We start from the raw sequence: 27,551 nt of genomic DNA, 5'->3' as shown, positions 1-27,551 counted from the left end.
GTACCCCTGCATATGGCCATCTTCCTTTAAGCAATGTGTTACACAAATGACTTTCTATGTGTATGCAAAATAATTATCACAATCAAACAATTAAGTAAAAATAATTTGTATAAAAATTAGAATACCTATATATGCAAAATAATTATAAAATAAATTATAATAATAAAATAAGCTTTGAGTCAGACCAGTATATGCATGTTTATATTCACCACTAAATGAACACAGCCTTTTATATCAACGGGAAAGTGGTGGATTATTCAATACATTCTTGGGGCAATGGGTAAATTAGGAGGAAAAAGGGCAAACTCAGATTCCCTCCTCAATCAATGCATCAAAATCAATTCCATATGGATAAAAAATGTAAATGTTAAAATGTACATGTATATGTATATATATATTTATGTGTATGTGGATCTTATGTGTGTATAAATACATATTCTAGAGAATAGTGGAATTTTGTGTGTGTGTGTATATGTTTTTGTATATTGTATGTATATATTCCACCATTTCCTAGAATCAAGAGTTGTGAAAGAAAAGTCTGATTGCTTTCCCACTGTGAGTTACTTGATCTTTCATCTGGAACTTTTGAACATATTTACAACAGCTGATTTACAATGTCTGTGGTGACACACAACAACTAGACGTAATCAAGGTGATCACTTTGAAATGTATAACAAAGAAAGGAAGAAAGGAAAGAAGGAAAGAAGGAAAGAAGGAAAGAAAGAAAGGAAAGAAAGAAAGGAAAGAAAGAAAGGAAAGAAAGAAAGGAAGAAAGAAAGGAAGAAAGAAAGGAAGAAAGAAAGGAAGAAAGGAAGAAAGGAAGAAAGAAAGAAAGAAAGAAAGAAAGAAAGAAAGAAAGAAAGAAAGGAAGGAAGGAAGGAAGGAAGGAAGGAAGAAAGGAAGAAAGAAAGAAAGACACAAACAAACTCAAAGGAAAAAAGGTAAGATTTGTGGTCACCAGAGGTGGAGGGTGGGGGGAGAGGAGAGGGAACTGGATGAAGGCAGTCAAAACTTCCAGCTGTAAGATAAGTACTAGGGATGTAATGTACAACATGATAAATACAGTTTACACTGCTGAACATTATAAATGAAAGTTAAGAGAATAAATCCTGAGTTCTCATCACAAGGAAAAAAAATTTTTTTTTCCATTTCTTTAATTTTGTGCCTATATGAGATGATGGATGTTCACTAAACCTCTTGTGATAATCATTTCAGGATGTATGTAAGTCAAATTGTTACGCTGTGCTCTTTAAACTTACACAGTGCTATATGTCAATGACATCTCAGTGAAACTGGAAGAAAATGAGGGAAATTTAATAATCCAAAAAGAAAAAAGAAAGTGTTTAAGAAGTGTAACATCGGCTTCCTAAAACAGTTTCTATGATTGTGTTCTTTTCATGTGTGGGGGCCACGCTTTCCTGTTTCTTTGTGTGTCTCAAATTTTTGTTGAAAACTGGACATTTTAAATAATATAATGCGGCAACTGTAAAAATCTTTTATCTTCACCCTTCGAAGTCAGAAATTTTACCAGAATATGTGTATGTCTCCATTTGTGTCTTTTTTCCATCAGTCCTGACTGCAGCCCAGAGAGCCCTTTCGGACTCAAGTCTTTCCTCATTCGAGGAAACTTTCTACTAATGGTTGTCTCATCGTTGCCTCTTCTCCATCCGTTGCTTTTTCTCCTTCTGCTGTTTCTATTGTTTGAATACCTCGTCTCCTAAATCTGTTCTCCAAGTCCCTTAGCTTTTCCCTCATGATTTACACTTCGTGGTTTCCCACTGGTGTAGATGGCATTTCCTCCACTTGGATGTCCTTCAACTCATCTGCTGAATTTTTCACTTTGAAAATCTCTTTGTTTTTAGCTGAGGAGAGCTATTTGGGGCTGTCGTGGAATCTCCTTACATACTCTTGGTTTGTGGTTTTCCGGTTTCTTTCTGTCTCCTCCAGAGCAGTTCTCCTTCCATGTACGAGGAAAGCTCCGTGCAGCAGTTCCATGTAAGAGATGCCTGATCTGAGGGGGCTGTTTGTTATTTCTCCTTCTGGCTGCTGACCCCCCTCAGCAGGGGAGGATGCACAATCAATGTCCCCGAGGGGCCTCGGAGAACCAGCTGGCTAGCTGCAGTCGCCCATCAAGGCACCAGGAGAAAGCCTCTCCGCCTCCCAGCCCTATTCTCTTCCCAGAGGGAGAAAAGCTCTGGGCCACCTTTCACAGCCTGCATTAGGAGCTGGGAGAGCCGGAATCCTCTCTCTGTCTACCAGTCCCAGAGCCCACCCTTTGCCAGAGGGGCAGGCGCCTTAGATGGCTGCTGGATTGCATGACCCTGAATTATTCCGACATAGCAACTGCACAGAATGAAATATATTTATATGCATATCAGATCTTGTTGCAGGGAAAATTTTTAGAAGCATAACATCAAAGGCAGAAACCATATAAATATTTATAGAGTTAATATTAAAACTGAAATTGAAAAGGGAATAATCAAATAAGAAAATACTTTAAACATACATAACCAAAGATTATTAACGTTAATGTATAAAAATAGCTCTTAAAGATCAATAAAAAGATGAGGAACAGATTAACTTTAAAAAATGGGCAAAAGACATGAATAGGAAACTCAATAAAAAAGAAATGAAAACAGCCAATAAACTTATGACAGCACCAGCAATAAGAAAGAGATTTAAAACACTTATCAGATTGGCAAAGACTTTTTTAAAAAATATACTACCCAGTGCTGGCAAGGGTCAGGTTTGAAACACATTTCAGCAAGTTGGACTTCCAAATATTTAAATTCAAATGAAGAACAGATGGCAATCTTAACCTTAAAAATTTACTCAAAAATCACTACATCCCAAATAAAATCTCAGAACAAATCCACGTCTAAAAGCTGAAATGGCTAAAACGACCATACAAACAGAACACTGCGGATGAAAGCACTCAGGCTTAGCACATTCACCCATTCATTCTTCCAGGATTTTTGAGCACCACCTCTGTGCCAGGTCGTAGGAGAGGCACTAAGGACACAGCGGTAAAGGAGACAGCTGCCATCCTGCCCTCAAGGGGTTTATATCCTAAAGAAATTATCATGAGAGCGTTTCAGACAAATTTTGCCATTTTAAAGTACGCAAATTATGCAGTTATTTAACCTCCCAATCTGAAAACTAACAATGAGGGATACTTTGAAACAGTAGTCAAGCACAGTTAAATCATAAGCAGCTTATCAGTCTGGTAAGGGCAAGAGAGATGGATTTCAACCTGCTCCAGGCTATGTAAGGATTCTACTCCACATTCATTATCTCCCTGAAAGAAGAGAACAGAGGAAATTAGCTAGCTGTGGTCTAAGTGAGGGAGCAAAGGTGGGCAAGCTGTGCTGATCCATCTCTTTCCAAGAAGCCCTTTACGGCCGCACTGCCCAGTATGCTAGCCACTAGGCAACGTGGCTATTGAGCATTTGAACGAATTGAGGTGGGCTGTAAGTGTAAAATACACTCCTCATTTCAAAAAGTGAGTATGTAAAAAGGCAAAGCAAAGTATCTCATGCAGAATCTGTACTTTGAGGGGGCAGGGTATAGCTCGTGCTTAGCATGCACGAGGTCCTGGGTTCAATCCCCAGTACCTCTGTTAATAAATAAATAAATAAATCTAATTACCTCCCCCCTAAACAATTTTTTTTTAATTTGTACATTGATTATATGTTAAAATATTCATAATATTTGGGTATTTCAGGTAAATGAAATATCACTAGAATTAATTTTTTTAAATGTGGCTACTAGAAAATTTACAGATACACATACAGCTTGCATTACATTCTGTTGAACAATGGCACTATAGAAGATTCTGGAGTAGTTCTTACTTCCCTGAAAGTTCTGAGGAGAAAAAATCCCACTGAGCTAAGACAGGTGGATGTTTCCAATGCTTCTTATTCACCAGGACTAAGCAGATGGTCCCTAAAGTGGCTTCAGAAAGGAATAATCAAGACCTGGAGGCACTGCAGAATCTCCATGCCTGAGAAGGGGGTCCTACCCCCACATCAATTATTGGCTCTGATGACAAGGGCCACCCACCTTGAACGGCGTGAAAGGCCTAACTGCAAGAGCACACTTGAAAAAGCCAATGTTCTAATCCCAAAATGAAGCTGAACAACTCAGCTCAGCTTGATGCCTGAACAAGGACCCACGAAGCAGCACAGACGCTCTAACCACGATGCTGCCTGCCACCTCAGGCACGAAAGGGCTTCCCTTTTTCACAGCTGCAATTCAAACATAATTCCGCGTGACTCCGTCGAAGTCTTCTACGTAGCGGATGGCCTGCTGTCGCGGCAAATCTGTCGGTCCCCTCCCACAGCAAGTCGATGCCAAGAGCAGAGAACTGACCCATGTCATTGGCTGGTTGTGTTTAGGAGTAACTGAAATGCAAATGAATCACAAACCTTCCATGCAAGGAAAGCAGCCTAGACCCTCCTTTCAAAGCAAGCCCGTTCTGATGAAAAGTGTCTTTAAGTGTTCAGAAGGAAAAATGGTGCAGCGGCTCGAAGGCTTGTCTGTATCCACTCAGGGGTTTGTGACAGGTTGTAAAAAAGAGGCGTCTGCTACTTGGCTTAGGGCAGAAACCCAGGCTGGGGGGAGGAGGCCAGACCAGGAGGAAGGCGGGGGGGGGGGGGGGGGGGATAAGAGGAAGAGGGAGCTGCCAGAAAGAAGCTGGAAAGAGCCCATCATGGGTTTCTCCACATCCACGGGGAAGTTGCTGCAGGGAGAGACGGTTTCATATTCCTGGGGCCTTGCTCTAGCCTTGCTGTCCTTAGTGAAGAGACAAGAGAAGGAAGAAACAGCCACATAGTGAATGGCTGTGAGGCGCCAGGCATGCACCAGATGCTGGGCATCGTTTATCTAAATTAATCTCACATCAACCCTGCAAGGCAGTTAGTATCATCCCCCCTTTTTAAAAAAGGTGGAAAAAAAATGAGTTCTTGGGGTGAAGAGAGCTGTCTAGTATCACAGCTTGAGAGAGGCAGAGCCTGTTGGAAAACCCATTCATTTCCTCTTCATGGAGCCATACAGGATATAAAATAATTTTCTTGGGCCAAAAGTGTATGAGGCTAAACGTGTAGAAGAAAATGTAAGAGGGTATCTATGTGGCATCAAGGTAAGAAGGGATTTCTTTTAAAAGACACACGAAAAGGCAAACTATAAATGATAAGCTGAAAAAACAGCCATCCATTCATTTATTCCACAAATACTTTGAACACCTGCCATCTGCCATATACTGCTCGAGGCACTTGGGACACATTAGTGAACAAAAGAAACCAAAGTCTGTGCTCTCCAGGAACTTACATGCCAGGGAGAAACTACATTAAAATTCAAACATTTTTGTTCACCGTAAAGGTAAAAATATAGTCACAGACTGAGAAAAGATATATAACCAACAAATGGTTAGTATCTATCATATATAAATGTCTACAAATAAATGAGAAAAAGACACGGGCAAAAGGTAGGAACAAGCAATTCACAGAAGTGGAAACTCATGTGCCGGCAAACATGGAAAAAAGTGGGTATTCCACTAGCAATCAGGAAAATACAAATTATAACATCAAAGAGAAAACCATTTCACAACTATGAAACTGGCAAAAATGAAAAAGCCTGAAAATATCAAGTATTGAAGATAATACAGTACAATAAAGATTCCGAGATTTTTGGTAGGACTATAAATTCGTACCAAGATTTTAGATAATAATTTGTGCAGCAGTTAGTAAAGCTGAAGACAGGTGTATCATTTCACTCAGCAATTTCTTTCTCAAGCATAGATCTTAGAGAAATTAACATACAAAAAGAAAATGTAATAGAATTGTCCATAAAAACAAAATTGGAAACACCTTAATTAGACGTCCAACAGGAAGATGAAAAAATACATTTGATGTCATCATACAATGGAATACTACACAGCAGCAAAAAATGAATGAATAAAAGCTACATTTAACAACATGGATGAATCTCACTAACAATGTTGAGCAAAAGAAGCAAACTGCAGAATATTCACAGTTCCACTTACATAAAGTTTTAAAATTACAAAATAGCACTACATATTTTGTCTAGGAACATGTAGTAAAAGCATAAAGAAAAGGAAGAGAATTAGAATCTTTAAATTCAGAACAGTCATTACATCTGGGAACAGAAGAGAAAGGAAAAGAGGAAAATGTAACTGGGTTTTTGTACCAATACTATTTTATTTCTTAAACTGGAAGGAGGTACATAAGTATGCACTACATTATTATTTAATCCTTTCTAATTCTTACATAATAAAAAATTTAGCAAACAAGTCATACATCTCAAAAAGAAATAGAACAGTTATGAGAAATATGCACGGATTCTCCAAAGATAAATGAATGCTGTTCTTTGTAAGTTGTAAACAGCTCATCTTTGCTTTGCATTTCAAATCTACTAGGAATCCCTAACTTGGAATATCAGCACAAAGTGTGCCGCCAGGGACATAAAGCACTATTACGTGAAGGAGAAGTTGTAAATGTTTTTCCTAACAGCAGAATGAGAAAACAAAAACAAAAAAGTTGGATTTAATGGTGTCAGGTTGTCAAAGGCTAAGCCAGGCCTTGAAGATGTCTCATGGCAAAGGCTGTCCCATAAGAGAGACCCAGGCTTTGAAAACATGGCGCCAGTGTGGAAAAGGCCCAGAACAGTCAGAGGAAAGAGATGCTCCTGAACGTGGCAGGTGAGGGTGTAGGAAAAGCACAGGGTTGATCACCGAGTAGATTTGAGACATGGCTGGATCAGGGACCCAGCGAGGCTACATCAGGAACCGTTCTTTGCTTCTCATGTTATGTCTCCCCAACTTCTTCCAAGGCAGAGAGCATGTCCTCAAATGAGTCCTCATGATGTCCAAGCATCTGTGCTAGACTGTGAGGGGCCCAAAGGTAAAGCAGACACTGAACTCAAGGAGAGCGGGAGAGGAATCACATGTGAAGCTCAGTGGAGAAGAAGGACACAGATAGAACTAACTCAGTTCTGGAGTTGAACACAATCAGGGCAAGATGTATGCAGCGAGAGGATGGAAGAGACTTTGCAAACATCTGGAATCTTGATAGATGGCTAGGATTAGGAACAGAGGGGCAGGTGGAGAAAGGATTGAGAAGAGGGGAGAATGAGTAGAGGGAAGCAAGAGGCAGCAGTTCCATTTGACTGGAGCATGGCTACAGGACCAACCACACTATCTGGAGGAAATAGTAAGCTGCATACAAGGGCATAGTAAGTAAGAACTCAGCGATGCCTATCTCAGTCACAAACAGAAGGTCTGACCAGGTACAGTCATCCCTCTGCATCTGCAGGTTCCATATCTGCCAATAGAAAATATTCGGAAAAAATTTTCCAAAGAGCAAACCTTGAATGTGCCATGCACCGGCAAATATTTCCATAGCATCTGCACTGTGTTGATGACTATTTACACAGCATTAAGTAGTGTAAGTGATCTAGGAATGATTTAATGTATACAGAGGATGTGCCTAAGTTATATGCAAATTACTTGAGCATCCTCAGATTTTGGTATCTGTATCGGGTTCTGGAACCAATCCCCCCAGGATTCCAAGAGATGACTGCATCCACTTTCTCTCATTCTTCCCACTGATGCAAATTTCATCTTGACTCAAAGGAATGATCTGTTTTATTGAACCAATACCTTAATCTGAACTTGTGGCTAAAGTTCAAATATTTCCAAGTGAATTCCCTTATACTCTTAAACCTCCGATAAAGGCGGGGCAAGCTTAGAAGTCCTGCCTGGGATGTCTTCCTCTTCACTATTTAATGAAGGCAGTTTGGTCCACCTGACAACAGGCTGGGTAATGACACAGTGAGAAAAGTGGATGGGAAGCAAATCAGAATAGATGCACATTTCTTTTTTTTCTTTACACGTTATAAACAACACATTTTTGTAACTGGAGAAATAAACATAGCTCACTTCTAAGAAAGCAAACATTTATAGGAAAGTCATTAGATGACATCTGCTCTCTGATGGAAAATTTAAGGAAAACAGCATCGATTCAGGCCAAGCCAAGGGAAAGACCAATTAGTCTTATTTAGACTACATCACCATCATGCTTCCTTGTACAATAAACAATCACTGAATCTCTCTACCCTTTAACACCAGTGTTCTCCAACTAGACACCAAATGCTTCTTTCTTCCAGTACACCAGTCAGTAGTCTATTCAGTATTTCATGTCAACAGCAAGAATAAACAATTTTGGAAGCCTCCTTTGGCAGACCGAACATATACTGGGGAAGTAAATTAAAAAGGGATGGAATGGATGAATGAAAGACTGAGAAGAAAAATAAAACAAGTAAAGGAAGATGTGCCTAAGGCAGTGATAGGCAGAGTGACTCAGCCACTAGCCACATAGGTCATCTGAGCAAAATATCAAGTGAACTAAAGAAGTGGGTCTACCTCAGCTCTTATAATTACGGCGCACAAAGGCAAGGACCTGCACACTAATCTAAGCAGGGTTACTGTCTGCTAACATAAAAGACAGATTTAAGTAGGATTCAGAGTCTCATAACATAATACCAAAAATATTTAGAAAATAATAAAAAAAATCACTTGTTATACCAGAAGCAGGAAAATCATAACTTAAATGAGAAAAAACAATCAACAGATGCCGCCACTGAGATGACTCAGATGTTCAAATTATCTGACAAGGATTTTAAAGCAGCCATCATAAAAATGCTACAATGACCAAATATGAATACTCAAGTGACAAATGAATAATAGAAAATCTCAGAAAAGAAACAGAAGATACAAAAAAGAAACAAATAGAAATTACAGAATTGAAAATACAACAACTTAAATTATTTTTAAAAAACTCTCTGGATGCAGTTTTTTTAGCATATTAAGATGACAGGTCAGTAAAAGTGAAAAAGAGGAAGGGAAACTATTCAATCTAAACAACAGAAAGAAAATACTCTAAAAATAAAATTTACAGAGCATTGGGGACCTACGGGATAATAAAAAAGATATCAAATTCATATTATCAGAGTACTAAAAGGAAAAGAAAAAGAATGTGGGCTGAAAAGAAATATTTGAAGGAATAAGGCTGAAATTTTAACAATTTGGTGAAAAGCATAAAACCAAAGACTTGAGAATCTGAATCCCTAAATAAAATAACCCCAAAGAAATACACAAGACACATAATAATCAAACATCTGAAATCTAAGCTCAAACAGGAATCTAAAAAGAAGCTAGAGAGAAACAAGGCATTACCTCCATTTGAACAACAATTCAAATAATAGTGGATTTCTCATCTGCAACTACAGAGCCCAGAAGGAAGTAGCAGATTTCAAGTGCCAAAGAAAAAGGACATTTAGACCAAAATTCTACACCCAACAAAAATACGCTTCAGGAATAAAGGGGAAATCTAGACATTCTCAGATGAAGGAAAACTAAGAATTTGTCATCAGAAGACTACCCCTAAAGAAAAGGACAAAAGAAGTTCTCTAAAAAGAAGGTAAATGATAACAGAAGGGGACATGGAACTTCAAGAAGGAAGAATAAACAATATAATGGGTAAAAATAGGGGTAAAGATAATAAAATATACTTTTATTCATGAGTTTCTTAAAAAATATGTTTGACAGTTGAAGCAAAAATTATATCATCTGATGTGGTGCTCAATGTATAAAGAGAAAATATTTAAGATAGTTACCATATTTAAAATGGGGAAATATAAAAGAACCTAAATGGAGGTAAGGTTTCTACACTTCACTCAGAGAGGCTGTGATAAGATAAAGCAGTCATGAGAGGGTGGGGGAAAGACAGAGATTCAAAACCTCTATAGATAAATTAACACATAATTCTGAAAAATGGTCAAGAAACCCACGGAAGGCAATAAAAGGGAAACAGAGGAATAAGAAACAGAGAAAGCAAACAATAAAATGGCAGGCTAAAACCCTACAAATATATAATTATAACAACAATAGCATACAATTATATAGCATAAAATTATAACATATCAATAATTTCTTTAAATGCAAATGGTTGAAATACACCAAGTACACCATACATTAGCTAGAGACTGGCAGAATGGATTAAAAACACACACACACAACTCAAGTATATGCTCTCCATAAGAACTCACTTCAGATATAATTATATAGACAGGCTGAAAGTAAATGTACATTAAAGAAAAAGAACAATATATTTTGCTAATATTATATTTAATAGCAATTCCTTAAAAGGAGTGACTACATGAAAGCAGAGAAAGTAAACTTCAGAGCAAAGAAAATTTCCAGGGACACAGAGGAACATTCCACCAAAAACATATAAACACTAATGTGTATATACCAAACAGAGCTTCAAAATGCTTGAAGAAAAACTGATCAAATTTAAAGGAAAAATAGACAAATTCACAATTATAGTTGGAGATTTCAAAATCCCTCTCTCAGCAACGGAATGATAACTCGATAGAAAATCAGCAAAGATATAGAAGAACAAAACACTGTCAACCAACAAAATCTAATTGACATTTAAAGAACACTCTACCAACAACAGCAGAATACACGCTCTTTTCAAGTGCCCATGGAACATTCACTAAAATAGACCATATTTTTGGACACAAAACAAACCTCAACACATTTAAAAGAATTAAAATAATACAGTGTGTTCTCTGACCATAATGGAATCAAACTGGGAATCAGTAACAAAAAGGTAACAGGAAATTCTCCAGATAGAAACTAAATAACATATTTCTAAATAATTCATGGGGAAAAAGAGAACTGCTCAAAGGAAACAAAAAATTCAAAGAAGTGAATTAAAGTAAGACATATCAAATTTTGTGGAATATGGCAAAACAAATTACAGAAAGAGAAATTTATAGCACTAAATGCTTACATTAGAAAAAAGAAAAGATCTCAAATTGATTATTTAATTCCACCCAATAAAATAGAAAATAAGGAGAAAAAAAAAAAAAAACAACCCAGAGCAACCAGAAGGAATAAAATAATAAAGAGCAGAAATCACTGAAATAAGGTGGGGGGGAGGGTATAGTTCAGCAACAGAGTGCATGCTTAACATGCACAAGGTCCTGGGTTCAAGCTCCAGTACCTCCATTAAAAAATAAGTAAATAAGCCTAATTACCTCCCCCCCAAAAGAGAACAACAACAACAACAACAAAAACCACTAAAAACTTAAAAAAAAAAAAAATCCCTGAACTACAAAACAGAAAAATAATAAAGGAAATCAATGAAAGAAAAAAACCTGATTAGTGGGTGGTGGGTATAGCTCAGTGGCACAACACATGCTTGGCCTGCATGAGGAACTGGGTTCCATCCCCAGTGCCTCCATTAAGGGGAGAAAAAAGTTGGTGAAAAGAAAAGAAAAGTCTGATTATTTGAAAAGATCAACAAAATGTGTCCAACACAACAATAAATTGACAAAGATAAAAGCAAGACTGACAAAGAGTAAAGAGAGATGATACAAACTACTAATATCAGGAACAAAATAGGAAATCACTACAGATCCTACAGTCATTAAAAGGATAATTACATAATACAACAAACCACTCTACATGCATAAAATCAACAATGTAGATGAAATAGGCCAATTCCCTGAGAAACAGAAATTACCAAAATTCACTCAACATAAAAAAAGATAACTGAATAGTGCTATAACTATTAAGGAAATTGAGTTCATAGTTTAAAACCTGTCAAATAAGAAAGCTCCAAGATCACATGGTTTCACTTGAGGATTCTACCCAACATTTAAAGAATTAACACCAATGCTACACAATCTGTTCCAGAAAAGAACTTGTTAGGGTATTTTGCCTATAAGCAAAAATTTTCAGGACCTAGCAAAGAGTTCTTAGCCATGACAACAAAATCCATGATCCACGAGAGAAAAAATAGTAAATTGGACTTCATCAAAATTTAAAACTTTTGTTCTGCAAAACATCCTAATAAGAGGATAAAAAAATCAAGCTTTAGACCAGGAGAGAAAAATTTATAAACCACATATCCCATAAAAGGAATTCTAACATACCAAAGAAGTGAAAACTCCTCTATATATACTCACCTTACTATCAAAGAGAGAAGAAGGAAGAATCTGAATTATAAATGCTGAACATAGACTAGGGCTCCATTTGCACTTTTACTGCCAACTCTAGTCCCAAATTAGTTTTCATTAAGATCATTTTCTTTCTTGACCTCATCAGAGATTGTTAGTCAATGGATTCATTAACTGAGTCTCAGGATTATGCGCTAATCCCACAGTCGTCCAATACACAATGAAGCTCTGAGCTCAGGGAGCACTTCCACATGACAGTCAAAAAAAGATGCCTATGTTCTGTGTGCCATGTGTCTTTGGAAGGACAGGCTTCCCTTGGTAATTCCTGAAGCAGAAAAAAACCTTGACATCTATCCGCACTGGCCACAGAAGAACCTTGGGAGCCAAGGCTTCCTCCATATACCTCATGCTCTGGGCTGGGCATCGAAGAGGAGCAACTGACAACATAGGAAAAAATCAGCAGTGAGGCCAAAAAGGACAGAGACACTCAATCTGTCACACTCAAAGGATTCACCAATGCCCCACTGAGAAAGGCTGGGATCGCATCAGCAGATCATATGTGTTGCTCTATGTACATGTATGTGCTGGTCTATTACTTTTATCAATTACCTATATAATAAAGTGTGGTTGGTTCATTTCCTAGCATGGGTTGGGCTGTTCCCCACTGCCACCCCAAATCTTTCCATTGTCTTTCAAAGTGCCTGGTTGCTAGCTGCCTTCCTAAGGACCCACTGGGCAACAGCCAGATGCACAGTGGGTACCACCCAGGTAAACAGCTTCTCCACATCAGGGACTGATCAGAGCCCGCCAGAGCATGGCCGCCTGCCACTCCACGCGTTCCTGCCCCGTGCACCAAATGCTTTCCTGGCTCTGACAATGGAAGCTGCTAATGCATCCCAGAAAGTGTTTACACAGTGTGTAGCCCAAGTGCTCCACCCCCAAAGCTGTGAACAATGATGCCTGCCGCATGCCGGACTTCCCAAGGATGCGAAGGAGGGCTTGCAGGTCAGCTCAGAGCCACTGGGCTACCTCCAAGATGTAGGTCCACTGAGACTGTCCTGAGGAGCAGGGTCCTGGGAGAGCCTGCTTCCATCAGGGGGCCATGGACAGGGGTGGGGAGGAGTCGTTGCTGTTGTCCTACAGACCACTACTCCGTGGAAAGGAGGCTCTGCATTCTAAGTGTGAAGCGTTTGCACTGAAAGGAATTTCATCTGAACAGCCACAGGGCATTGGAGCTGCTTCACTCTGCCTATCCCGGCAAGTCCACGTTCTCTTCTCTCTCAACCTGAATGAAGGAGGACCACAATCACTGGAGCAAATGAGCAGCGCATCCTCCAGGAAGGCAGTCACAGCCCTCCCATTCAGACTGGCTCCTTTCCGCCGCTGGCTTCAATTTTCAGTCCAGCAAAGGGGCAGGTCATCTCTCATCCACCCAGAGAACCAAACCAAGCAGGAAGAGGGTCTCCGCAGGCCCCGCCTTTACCCCAGCGGAAGACCCGGACTGTGTTTCTTCTTTCCAAACTCACCTGGAGTCCTGTCCCCCAGATGCCACTGAGCGCCACCAAGTTTTGCTTGTATTTTTATCTTTCCACGCTCACTGGTGCCTTATCTTGGGATTTTAACATGTACTGGTCTCTCTTTTCACAAATCATAGACTCATCACTTATTCACTTTATAATACAGCTTAAAGTGTACCTCTAAATGAGCCACGCCAACCCTCAGAATTCCCTGCTCCGATAATCAAGGTGGTCACTTCTGTCTGGGTTTAAGGGTTTTAAATGTCTGGACTTTTTAAGTTTAAAAGAGTTTAAAATGTCTGGACTGCTATTACACTGACATTTTTTAGTGCTATCAAATGCTGGTCAGTATACAGTGAGAGGCACCCTCCCAGGCTACCAACGGGAGTGTGACCTGGCACAACTTGGTAATAAAGAAAAATATTTGTAAACAAATATGCTGAAGATTTCATCATTGATCCTACTGGATAAACTAAAATACCACCCAGAGGCAAGAGCAGAAAATGGGAAAGCATAGTTCAACCCTACCCAACACCCGAACCCATTACTCCTCTTAAGGAAAGAACTGTCTCTGTTTACAAAAACAGCTCGACAAGACACTGGTGATTTCCTGAAGACAAAGATCAGTAAGAGCCAAGGGAGGGAAAAAAACAAGATAGACTGTTACCCACTAGAACTAAACAGGAATTCGTGCAGGGAGTGAGCACAGAGTAGACAGAAAGGACCAATGAAGAAAGAGAGGGGATAACAGAACAACATTTCCTAAGACAGAGAATACAATTTATTGTCAATTATCCATGGAAATTTAGAGAAATGTCAAATTGTTAAATATCCTTGCAACATTCATGAAATTGAGCACGTTAAAATTGAGCATTTAAAAACTTTAAAATCTTAAAGGTTGCATACTCTCAAGAAAAATCAATCAGAAATTAAAGCAAAATATAAAATGTGTTTGAAAATTACAAAAATACTCCCCTTTGCTCTATCCTACAAAATTTTTACCTTTTGATTAAATAGAAGGTTTCTTAGAAAAGGAAACTTACCAAAATTGACTAAAACAGCAGGAGAAAACCTGAATAAGTCCAATAATCATATAAAAAGTTTTAAAAAGTTGTCAAAGAACTACTCACTCCCCACAAAATGTTCTGTGCCCCATTTATTTTACTATCCAGTTCTTTCAGACCTTCAAAGAACAGGTTATTCCTGTGCTATTTAAACTTATCCAAAAAAGGAAAAATGATTGAAAATGCTCCAATCCATTTTACAAAGTTAACAGAAATCTTGATATAAAAACCTGGAAAATATAGTACCAACCAACATTACTTATGAATACAGATGCAGTATTTTTCAACAAAATATTGCAAACCAAATCCAGCTGAATATTAAAAAGACAGTATATCATGGCCAAGTACAGTTAATGCCAGGAACACAAGGATGATTCAATATTAGGAAACCTATTAATATGATTCATCATGTTAGCAGGTCAGAGGAGTAAAAGAGTATGATCATCTAGATAGCTTTGAAGAACGCTGATTGCCAAGCATGTTGGAAACTATGGCTTTAAACGTACACCATTGGCCACAGTTCAGTGGGGGAACACAGCACCCCAGGAGAGCAGAGCTACACTAGATGATGGCCAATCAGAATTTGGAAGTTGTGCTAGGAGTCTCATTTATCAACCCCTTCCCTCCAGCCAAATACCCGAGAAGGACACTACACATAAAAGTAGACAGAGAATGGGGTCTATTAACTAGGGCAGTTTTTTTTTTTATCAAACTGTAAATACAGCCCATCAGTGGGCGATGAAATTAATTAGGTCTTAACCAGCCATTTTTTCATCAACTAATCGGGATGGAATGGATATAAAAACAAATACCATAGTGAACCACTCATAGAAAGAATAAGCATTGTTTCTTGAAAGTTTTGTTCCAGCAATGTGAACGCATACATACGTACATGCTAGAGTCATCATGCACATCCTCCTGTGGGTCAGTGTCGAAGAGTTGAAGTAACACTCAACTAGGGAGTTGAGAGCAATCAATTTCTAGACTGCTACTTGCTACAGACTAAGGTTTAGGGCTAGAGTTTTGAGTAAGATAGGAAGGAAGGTATCACAGCCTCCCTATCTAATATGAACGTCAATCTCATGAAGGACAGCTGGCTTTACAGCACGAAGTGGGACTTGGCTACAATTCCTCATTAGTGTTGACTCTTCCCAACTGAGTAATATTAGTTTATGCCAATGCTGTGAGTGTAGCAATTAAAGCATGCTCTCCAGAGCTATACTGCATCAATGAAAGGTCTGGCTTTGCCAGATTAGATTAATTATTCAAAAATATTCACTCCCAGCCCTCACCCTGTACATACATACAGTCCCTATGGGAGAATACTTGCCCACTCCAATAACTCTGGACTTGGCCATATAACCTGGTATGTCCTCATAGTAGGAGAGGGTACTTCCCTGTCCCTTGACTGTGTCTTCAGCTATGTGAGTTGCTTCGGTCAATGAGATTTACAAAAATGACACAAGCAGAATGCATAACAAAGACCTTCATGCATTTGGAATTGCTCTCATGTGTCTCCTTCATCACCAAGAGAAGAATATAACCTGGTTAGCCTGCTAATCTGAGAAGGATGAGACTCACATGGAGCAGAGCCCCACTGAAAAGAGAATCCCTATCAGAACAGAACCCTCACAAGATCAATGCACACAAACTTTCAAAAATAGAAACAAACATAAATAAAATGTGATCAATGAACATGAATCTCTAGATAAATTACTCAGAAAAAGTCACAAGTAAACTATAGACAATCTGATCTCACTTTTAAAAAGTTCAGGAAGAAATACAAGAGTTTAAAGAAAACATTTTAAGACGACAGAAAACGTGAGCTCAGGAAAAGAATGGCAAAAATAAAAAATAAAAACATTAGAGATTTGAAGACCACATTAAAAAAAACCTGTCCTAAAACACACACAAACAGAGACACTTACGAAGATAAGAACGTATTCACATCATATCCAGATGAAAATACGGACATTAGAATAAAGAAAAAATCGTGTATGCATCAGGGGAGACACATGAGGCATAATAAGGGGGAAAAAATCAGATTGGCCCCAGAGTTCTCTTCAGAAATACTCAATGCCAAAAAATTTAGAATCATAATTTACAAAGACCTGAAGACAGAATGAGAAAAGCTTTCTCTGATTGTATTGTTGAATTTTTTCTGTTCTTTCTAAGAAACATTAACTATATGTATGTTGGATTTCCTTTGTTATTGTTTTCCCATAATCATTTGTTTGTTTGTTTTATATTTCATCTTACAGAATGCCCGTTCTATCTAGCATGTCCTCAGTGCTGATTCCATTGAGTTTACTATATTCTTGTTCCTAATGGGGTCAGCTGCTTGCTGAAGAGCAGCAGCACAAGGACAACAGGCCTGAGATCAGGGAATGAACTAGAGTGTCCACAGCTTCAACTCTGCATTGTTGTCTGGCTCATTCTCTCACTAAATATGCTCTTTCCTTTTCTCTAGCGTCACCTCTTCCTTTTATTTTCAACATTCAAAAATCAGTGAGGTTCCCAAGGAACCCCCTTAATCCACCGCATTTTGCAAAGAGAAGAGCTGCTTTCCTCCCCCAACTCCGCCTTCGGCGGGCTCTCCCTGTACGAGGGTCTGCTGTGCACCCAGACGACAAAAATTCTGTGTCAACAGTTTTCCCCTTCAACTCTATGTCCCTTACCGTTTTGGGTGTCAACTAGGCCTCTTTGGAGAAAATGCTCATTTATTTTGAGTCCCATCCAGGCCCCCAATTTCACTCTTCTTACCAAAAGTTTATTAAGTAAGCACAAACTGTGACGGTCATTATCAGGGAAATCTCTGTCCTGCTCAGAATCCGGACACACGTGTCAGCCTGCAGGACCCTCTCCCACCCAGGTCTAGACCTCACAGTGCTCGGAGAAAGTACTTCATAGTTTGTGTTTGCGAACAGGCACCATTTCCTGCTTTCACTGGAGAACACTTTGTTCTTTTTTGTTTGTTTCATATAGTTTTGAGGGAATGAACTCTTGTTACTCCTCCATTCTGCCATGGCCATTGAAACCAGTAGGATTTTCATCCTTGCAACTTGTCCAAACAATGTTAAAGACCTTCCAGACTAGTCAAAAGTATAACAATGAAGACAGAGGTCTTGCCTTAGTAGATGGTAAATACATTACAAAGCTACACAGTAACTTTAAAACAATGGTATTAGCGCAGGAAGAGAATGGGAGATACGTTGACTAAACCCATTATAAAATAAAAATTTTAATACTGAAAAAGAAATATAAGACTAGAACATAGACTATATCTACTTACTCTCAGTATGAGGTTATTTCTAAGTGTGATGCAAAGCAAAGAATTCTTAAATTCAGAGACTCCTAGAGTAGACAACTTAAAAATGTTATATGTCAGTATATAAAGAAAATTAAATTAAATTATTAATGATAAAATTGGGAAATTATGTGCTATATATTAAAGAAAAAGACTAATATTCTTTATATATAAAGAGCACATACAAATTAGTAAGAGATTCTCAATAGAAAAATAGGCAAAAATATGAATATAAAATCTTTCACACTATTTCTAATGCCTTACAGAGACCAAACACAAAAACAGTAATATAAATGGCCCAAAAGTGTTTTCAAGACTCTCACTACAAAAAAAAAAAAAAAAAAAAAAAAAGAATCTCTCACTACTAAAATTTCCTTAAATCTTATATTGGCCTTAAAACCGGCATAGCTTTTGACCTTAAAATTATGCTTCAACAAACACATTTTTCTAGAAATGTATTCAAAGAAAATAATCACAAGTGTGACCAAAGATGGATCTACAAGCATATTTTTATAGCAGCATTATTTGCAACAGCAAAAAACTGATGAACTTAAATGGTCAGAAGTAAAGAATAGTTAATAAAATACAGCACACCAAATGATGCAATACTATGAAGACATTAAATATTATTATAAATAAAATATGCAATGGCATATAGAAATAGTCCTTATTGTTAAATCTTTACAAACTTATGATCAAAATATAGTGTAATCACTTTTTAAAAGATACATATATATGTTAATATTCTAAGAATATTAATGACACCTACAACAAAATTCTAACAGCTGTTAGAATGAAAGGTGATTTTTTTCATCTTTGTCCTTTCCTGTGTTTTCCACATATTTAATACTGAATATGTTTTATGTTTTTAAATCGGGGGAAAATGGGAATTTCAAATGAGAGAGTAAAGAGAATTCAAAGAGTCCTTTAATACTATAAATATGTTTTTATTGACAAAATAGAGTTATTCTTCCCTTTAAAATTTTTTTCAAAATAACATGCTATTATATTTATAAATGAAAGCTTGGAAAACAAATGCATTTCTGAGCATTTGACCACAATAATTTATAGCATTTATTGGCTGGAGCTGTTCAGTGCTGACAAATTCCAGAAAGTAATTGCATAAAATACTTGGAAAGGAAATTGCTTTATGCTTCCATGCTATTTATGGAAATTAGCATCTTTGTAAAAATAAACTGAGAGCAATCACAATCATAAACCTTGAAATGTGGTTTCCATAAGATGTTAATTTTGGTGCTTTAAGATCCATTAGCAATGCAGTGGGGAAACACTGCTTACTTTTTTCTGTTATGAAACAATTGCATATAATTGGTTTTTTCATCTTGTATTTTTAATCCCTCCCTTTCTCCTGGCTGCATCCCTTTGAAGAACATATACACTGAAGTGTTCACTTTGCTCAGAAAAACCTTTCTAATGATCCTGTCTCCTTCTAAAGGGGTATTACATATTTTCTTCATTCAGTGCCTCACCTTCTGCAATCCACAGCTCTCCCTGAAACTACTCCTTCAAACATAATCAATCTCACAAGATCAGGATGAATTTTCACCTTCACGTGTCCCTAAAACTTGTTCAAAACCTAAAGGAATCTTCAATTCTTCCCTCTTTCTCTCTCGATCCCACATAATCACTTGTCAAGTTCTATCCCTCAGGTTCTAAAACGGTGCCCATATTCACATCCTCTTGTCCATGACTAACTCCCCACCCATGCACCTTCGTGAACTGACTTGAAGTTACCATAACCAACTGCACAGTACCAGCAGCATCCCAAGTATCCTTGGGATGTTCTAGTGATCCAGTGGAGTATTAACGTAGTGCGTCCTGTCACCTTCTGGCCAAGGCCCACAGGACTCCATGCTGCCCGCCGGATCGACTCCTCTTTATCATTTACTTATTTAGCATGCTCGTCAAGGTCCTCCCCACAAGACAGATAGCCACAAACTCTCTTTGTTCATCCTTATTTCATACCCCATGCTGTCAGATATCCTACTCTTCAAACATAGGGTATCAACAGAAACAGAGAGGACAAAACAGATTTAAGACATATTTCTGACATGGAACAAATGGAAGTTAGTGGCCAAATGGGTAGAGGGCAGGGGCAACAGAGAAGAAGGCATCTAGAGTGACCCCAGGATTCTGTATCAAATGACCAGAAGATGGAGAATCCAGGCACTGAGACAGAGCTGGGTGGGCAGTGAGGACCTCCCTTTAGGAAGTATTGTGTTTGAGGCCCCCAGGGAATACGCTGGGGGAAGTAGGAAGCAGCTCACGGATGTGCTGATCTGCAGCTCATGGAAGAGGCAGAGAGGCAGACAGAAACCTCTCAGGGATACCAGACCTCTTCCATTTTGTGACAATCAAGGTGAGAGTTCCCACTCATTCTCCCACTGGATTCTCCCGGGATCTATCTGACTCCTTACCTATCCAATAACTTCAGCAACTTGGTAATAAGGTGGAGTCTGCCTCCAGGACAAGCTTAGGTCTTTCTCTTCAGACTCCACCATCAGTGCCAACACAGTTTGCAGTATGCATCCAACTGGCAAACCTCCACCCAGAATAAAACAAGGCGAAGAGGAGGAAGGCCAAAGTGTCTATCAAATGTGTAGCAAAGCACATTCCTTTAAGGAAAAATTATTTTAAGGAAATATTCAAGTAAGTGAGAAAAACGTGAGCCTATAATGTTCACGGCAGGTGGCAGCTAGCAAACACAAGCGAACAAACCATCCTGGAAACAACCCAAATGCCCAATAAAGAAATAATGTATTTAAACAAATGACTGTGTTCCTGTGTATCCAAAAGCACAATGAACACAGTCATTACAAATGAAAATGCAGTCATATATGTATTGACATTGGAAAGATGTTCATGATCTATAGACTGAAAAATGATGCATAAAACAGTATGTTTAGCATGATCCCATTTATCAAAACATATACATAAATTTATATCATATTTATGCATAGAAAAAGTCTGGAAGATTACACATGAAAATGTGAGTAGTTGTTATCTGGGTGGTAATATTAAGGCAATTTTTTAGATTTTGATTTTTCCTTTCATTTATCTATATCTTCTATTTTTCTACAATTTAAATGTTTTATTTGCACAATTTACCTGCTAGTGGTCAATGCCTCTAGACACAGAATGTCAAATGATGACAATGAGCTCAATCAACTGATTGTCATTCTCTTAAAAGTATTTCTTGGATAGGGAACAGCAGGAAAAGTGTCACAGAACTTGGCTGAAGAGTTCTGAGGAAGGATGATCAGAAGATCACGCATATGAGAAGAAAGGGAGAAACATTAAAAGGATGCAAAAAAGAAAAAGGTCCTACCACAAATTAAATGATATCATAAGAAGTTATGGTAAAGGGTGAATCTAAGTGTTTACAGATCTCTAACCAATGCTCATGGAGGACTCAGTTCAAGAGGGAAGTGACAGCAGCCACCAACTCAGATTGAATCTGCCACTGGGTCAGGAGGAGGCAGGGGATTTCTGTACCCACGACCACCCCTCAAGCGTGGGTTCTGCCTTCTGATTTAAAGGAGGTGGAGTGAAAGCGAAGGTTGGGGTTACTGCAGGTGGTATCACGGGGGGGAACTGCCATCAAGACCAGAGGCAACACCAAGGCAAGAGCTGCTAATACCAGAGTCTCCACCACGGTGACGGCCACTGAGACAAACATACCACCAAGACCAGAACCACCAAAATATCCAAAAGGACTGAAACCAGAACCACTCCCCACTCCCGACCCCAGAACTGATAAAACCAGAATGATTAAGATCCAAAACAAAACCAAAAACAACGCCAAAGACAACCACTGAGACCAGAACCACCAAGAATGACCTAAAATGACAACGTTTAAAACATCACACCAGAACCACTGAAATCAGGATCACTGAAACCAGAACTACCACCAAGACGAGCACTGGCCCTAAGACTAAAGCCCCATTTTAGTATCCAGATAGTCAGTGGGACCCTTCCCATTGCAGTTTAGGGGCCAAAGCTAACAACGAAGAGGAGCTCAGTGCCCCACATTCTAAAGAGAGCTACCAACATAGGGGGACCTCTCTCTTAGAGCTCCCTGCAAAGGGACGTAAGTCCTGTTATCACCAGCCACCACCTCACTCCTTCCTCGATCTCTAAGGAGGACTGAGATGCACTGAAGAAAGAAAAGAATCACTCATAGAGCTCACGGATGCCTGCAAGGGGAGACGGGCAATCCACTCCCCAGATAGGCACCTGCTTAGCCTGGGTCCACTGATCTGTTCCTGTGCAGCAGACCAAGGAACAAAGAATGGCAGGGAGGAGGCAGGACAGAGAGGAGGCAGCACTGGCGCACCCCATATCCCCACTGTCTGTATGACAAGGACGTGTGCGTTTCCTCCGGATCAAGTGGACAACACCAAAGGGAGTTGGGTTTGACTCTTCCTGCTAGTGCTTTACCCAGCGGAGCTGCCTGCTGGGCAAGAAGATCCCAGCAGCACGAGGCAAGTCAGAGCTGGACCTCCTGCCTCGGGACAGGAAGGTCCCACAGCGCCCTCTGACGAACTCACATGTGCTACCCAGATGGCGGAAAGTCAGTGAGAGCCAGAGAGGAGAGACGGTGGCACCACCAGAGAGGGGCATCCAGTTCAGCCCAGAGCTGTTGGCCCTTCCCCTCCATCCCTCTCCTTATTTCCAACCCCTGGGAGCTGGACCCGGAATAACTAAAAGGAAGACGGATCCTCACCACTGGTCAAGGTGAGAAGAGAACGGACCGTGGTGTGGCCCTCTCCAGGTACCTGGAGCCGTGTGGCAAGCCTAGACCAGAGAGAAGGGAGATGAGACTGAAATCAAGTGGGAAATGGACTGGCCTCTCAATAAATGAGAGTGACTCTGCCCCAGGCCACGTGCAGGCATGGAAACGGAATGGATTTGGCAAAACTGGCCCCACAGTCACAGCCCACTGAGTTGAGACTTCTCGGTGACGAAGGCTGGAAGGGAGCTGGAGCAGCAGCAGCTGCCTTCGCAGGGGAGGCCAGGGTCCCTCAGGAGCAGGCCCAGAGCAACAGGAAGCTGCCAGGGCCGGGGTGTGGCAGGAAGCGGGGAGGCCTCTCCAGCTGTCCGCGTGAGGGAACAGCCAGCTCCTCCAGAAATGGTCAAGAACGAGTTAGAAAAACACAAGGCTGCCGACCTCATGGCTTGCTCTGCAATCTATCACAATTACTTGTGGTCAGTGAACATAAAAGTTTCAGTTTTAACTGATTTAATAAAGAAAATCTAGTTTTTATTAAATTAGCTGGCACATCCCATGCTCCCTGTGGCCCATCCTCACGTGGCTATTAATTCCCCACCAGCCCTCTGGTGGCAGCACTTGTAAGACAAGGGGAGGGACTAGAGAACGCGGCAAGGGCCCCCAACGCCCAAATCCCACGATACCTGGGAGGGGCAGCTTTGAATCAAACCCAGGTTGACCCTGGGGAAATAACCAAGTGTCCAACCCATAAGCAGGGCCCCAAACCGACCTAGCCTTTACTAGAACATTCTCCCAGGATCAGTGATGGGACTGCCCTGGACAATCCCACCCACACCTGCAGGAACCTCCCATGAAAAGATCAGGTCCCACCTCCTTCCAGCCCCTGCAGCATCTTCTGTCCTCAGCTGATGCCTCCTGAGTGCCCCCTACAGTTCCACAGCGGAATCACAGGCGCCTCCCCCATTTCAAGGGGTTATGACGGCAGCAACAGCGGAGAGCTAATATTTTTGGTACACTTGTTACAGGCCAGACAGTTTCGTTTTGTTTTGCTTTTTACTTTTCTAATCTTCGCAAGGGATTAACTCCTCCAAACAATTCAATGAAGTAGATACCCCCTGTCTGCAAACGTGAAAACTGAGATGCAGAGATGTTTGTATGACAGGCCATGAAGTGGTGGAGCTGGGCTTCCCACAGCTGATGCTGTGGATAATGAAGGCCGCTGGCCTGAAATCTCCTTTTACAACCTTCTGTGCGCACTGCCCCATACATGGAAACAACACTGCAGAGGCACAAAGATATGGAAAAATCCAAAAGAGGTCAGTGAGTGATTCAAGCTGGGCAAACACTGCCCTTGGCCAAAGGTCAACAGACTGCCTCAAAGCACATTTAAATTTTATAGGGTGGAAGAAGACAAAATGAAACCCTGCGCCTTGAAGCCTCAGCCCCACTTGATCAGGAACAAATCTCTGCAGATCTCATAGCCTGTTTCAGATCTGCTGATGGGATGGAGAAGCAAGTCTCCGCACTTTTGCCCCAATGCTACATCTCGCTGACCACAGAAACCTGAAAATCACCCTGAAAATATTAACATTTGTTCTAATAAAAGAGATCTACTAAACTGTGAATATGGGGTAGCATCAATAAAATGGATAATGGGGGAGAAGATGTACCTCACTAACCAGTTCTGCATGAGTCACAGAAACCATGGGGCACTGGAGCTGAAGAGGCCTTAGAAGCACTAAGTCCCAGAGAGTGAAATGAAAAGCAGAAGTCTGATTAATCTCTCCCAGGATGTATCTATTTACGTGTGCGTGCTCATCTAATAGATGTGAAAGCCCTTGTTAAGGGCCAGGCCCTTTGCCAAACCCCAAGAGTACAGAGGCCACCAAGCCATGTGATGAGAGGTTAAATGTGCAGGGAAGGGTTGCCTTCTATTAATTCACACAAGATACCGTATGGACTAGCATGTTCTAATTCACACCAGGTACTGTATGGGCTAGCAGCAACACTCGGGACACAGTACTGAAGGTGCTCTGCACCTTTAGATCTGGAGGTACAAACTGCTTGGCTGAATCCAGTCTACAAACATATTTGTTTGGCTTTCAATGCTTTAAAAACTGGGAGATATCACAGGAAGTTTGGATAACCAGCTATCTTGAAAAATAGGAAGATTTGGCAATCCTGGGTTTGCTTGTCACATGGCAATGATCACCTGCAGCTGAGTAGAGGCTGATCTTAAAAGATGGAGCATGTACCAGCAACTCTGCCACTGTCTCCACCATTCCCTATTGTCTCTCAGGCAACACTAGCTTCATTCCTTTGTTTGAGTCTGCTCTGTAGGTAAATGAGGATGCAATGCTTGAGCTGGGTCCCCCCTGACTGGTGGGAAAGACAGGAATCTAAAGAAAGGACTGCAAAACAGTGTGATATGTGTTGATTGAGGTAAACACAGAATACTTATTTAGTGGCTGAGCTATGGCCAGAACCTCAGCTCTGTTCATTCATTGCATCCTAGCCTCTAGCAGCAAAGTCTCTACCGGGCCCATGCAGACAGCCATTCTAGACTGAAAAGGCAGGATCCATCACAGCCCCACGTCATCACTGGTATATAGTATTCATAGTAGTATCAAGGTACAGGGGTATTAGGACTCAATGGATTGGAATATTCTTACAGCTAAGTCAACCAGAAGTACCATTTGCTTAAAGTAAAAGACAAAATTAGATTCTCTTTGGTATAAGATTAACATTAATCATACCACATTTTAAGTGATCTCAAATAATGTTCCTAAGTAAACAGAAGGATGCCTACCATCCCTCTCGCCCTCCCTATTACCTGCAGGAGGGCAGTGTGCATGAAGACCATCCATCTCAGCAGCCACCAGGGGCTCTTCCAGGAAGCCATGGGATCTCACTTTTAACCTACAAAAGAGGGAACAGTTGGTTTCCAACCAGCTCTGGACCCAGCGGCAGCACCCATGACTTAGACCAATCAGAGGGAGGAACCCCGAACCCCACACAATGACTTGGAAAGGTTTGTGTTGGCCCAGGATGGAGCTACCTACCACAGGGTACAGACCATCTGGGGCTCTCTCTAGGAGGAGTCCACATCAAAGTCAGGCGGGCAGCTAGACCCGCTCCAGTGTGTAACCCACACCTCCAGCCCTCCAGAAGCTGAGGCATCTCTGCACCAGCCACTTCCCAACCCATCTGTCAACAGCAGGGTGTGGCTATTGGCATCTGACTCAGAAAGCCAGCATGGACCCAAGGGTTAGGGCACCTGCCAGCTTCTTTTACTTAAGGCAAAAATGAGTCCAAACCCAACTAAGCCAGCCCAGAGAAAGGAAGGGACCTGCCTAAGTTCATACAGCAGGACAGTGACTATTTTTGGACTGGACCGCAGGTCGTCTGATAGTTCAAGGCTTTCCCAATGACCAAATGACAACATTAATCCTCAGAGCCCCAGCCCTGCAGCCAGAGAGGCCTGAGAGCTGCCTTGGGAGCGTCGGAGGGCACAGCCTCTGAGCCACCCTAGCAGAATCTCCTAAAAGTAGGTGAGGGCGAGCCAGCAGAGGCCCTCTGAGACCAGGAGGGCAGCGGGGCTGTTCTTCAGAGTTCTCCTGATGTTCTGCAGGGAAATGAGTATGAGTCGAGCCTGGAAAAGCCGAAAAGCCGAGGTCACCCTCGCCTCTCGCTTCGCCTCGCGGGCGCCTTGGCGGAGCCGGTGTCCGGGGGCGGGTCGGTGGCTTCTCTCCATCTGGAGAAAGCATTAAGGGCCTGGCCTAATGCGATCCGCAAATGTGCTGCTGTTTCCGACCTGAGGCGGCGACTCTGGGCTGAAGGGAGGCGGCCAGTGCGGGCCCTGGGACCGTGCGCCCCCCGGGCTTGCTCGCCCCAGCCGTCCCGGGGCGCGCTCCTCCGACCACCGGCCGCCTCGCGGTCCCCGCGCCCGCGCCCCCGCCGCGCCCCGGCCCCGCACTCCCACTTGCCGCTGCGGGCGCGTAGCTCAGCCCGTGGCGCCCTAGGCGCTCGCGACCCACTTGCCAAGCGGCCGGAACTTCCGACGCCCGAGACCACTAGCTGCTGTCAGCCCGCGTTCTACCTGAAAACCCTCAAACCTGAACGCGCTCGACCTGGCGGCGCCCCCACAGTTACGCGCCCCCGAATGCCTCTCCCGCAGTCCGCCAGGACCGCACGAAGCCGGCCCGGCCCGAGGTCTCCTAGCCGTGCGAGCGCCCCGGCCCTGGGGGCCGCCGGGGCCGCGTAGCGCCCCTCTGCTCGGAGGCCCACAGGCCGGTTCGGCGGCTGCTGCTTCGTCTCCCTCCCCCGGCGAGCGCCTGCCCGCCCCCGGGCGCCGAGCTCCGAGCACCCACCTGGCGCCGCAGAAATGTCTGGGACGTGCAGCCCGGGCCGCGCGGGCTCGGCGCACGCTGAGGAGAGGCGGGCAGAAGCCGCCTCGTCAACACCTCGTGCGGAACCCGGGACCGGGACCTTCCCCGACGCCGGCCTCCAGCCCGCGGCGCCGCAGTCGCCGACGCCTCCGAGAAGTTAAATGGGGCTGGGACGGGGGCTGCCCCGCCTCTCCCGCCCCCTCCGGGCGTGCGGAGCGCGGCGCTGGCCGGGACCCAGAGGCGGAGGGCGCGCGCCGCCACCTGCACCGCCCGGCAAGTGCACGGCGCGCCCGGGCGCCCGCCCGCCCTCGCCCGGACCCCGCGCCCTCCGCCCGTGCCGGGGGCAACAGGGGCACGAAGGGAGCGCGTGAAGGGCCGGCCCGGGCCGCTCGGAGCGCGCGGGGCCGCGGCGACGGCGAGACTCGGCTGGAACGTTCCTCCGCCCGCTTCCTGGAAGCCACTCCTCGCCCTGGG

General features: G+C 42.1%; 1 protein-coding gene across 5 annotated transcripts in view; it reads right to left on the bottom strand.

Annotated features, from left to right (window-relative positions):
• The window catches only part of ADAMTSL3 (ADAMTS like 3), a 262,233-nt gene extending 234,933 nt beyond the window's left edge, over positions 1 to 27,300 (bottom strand). For 2 of the 5 annotated variants that reach the window (XM_074354070.1, XM_074354068.1), the window contains exons 1-2: positions 27,060 to 27,296; positions 25,499 to 25,608 (exon numbers count right to left, since the gene is read on the bottom strand). In XM_074354070.1, coding sequence (XP_074210171.1) covers positions 25,499 to 25,591 — 93 coding nt within the window. In that variant the 5' untranslated portion in view covers positions 25,592 to 25,608; positions 27,060 to 27,296. Of the gene's footprint in view, positions 1 to 25,498; positions 25,609 to 27,059 lie in introns of all 5 variants that reach the window. The other 3 variants (XM_074354072.1, XM_074354071.1, XM_074354069.1) reach the window with 3 other exon arrangements.
• Between the last annotated feature and the right edge of the window lie 251 nt (positions 27,301 to 27,551).

The sequence above is a fragment of the Camelus bactrianus genome, chromosome 27, assembly GCF_048773025.1.
Source record: "Camelus bactrianus isolate YW-2024 breed Bactrian camel chromosome 27, ASM4877302v1, whole genome shotgun sequence".
Lineage (NCBI taxonomy): Eukaryota > Metazoa > Chordata > Mammalia > Artiodactyla > Camelidae > Camelus > Camelus bactrianus.
The sequence above is the reverse complement of the archived record's forward strand: the minus strand, read 5'-3'. Positions and strand labels throughout refer to the sequence as shown.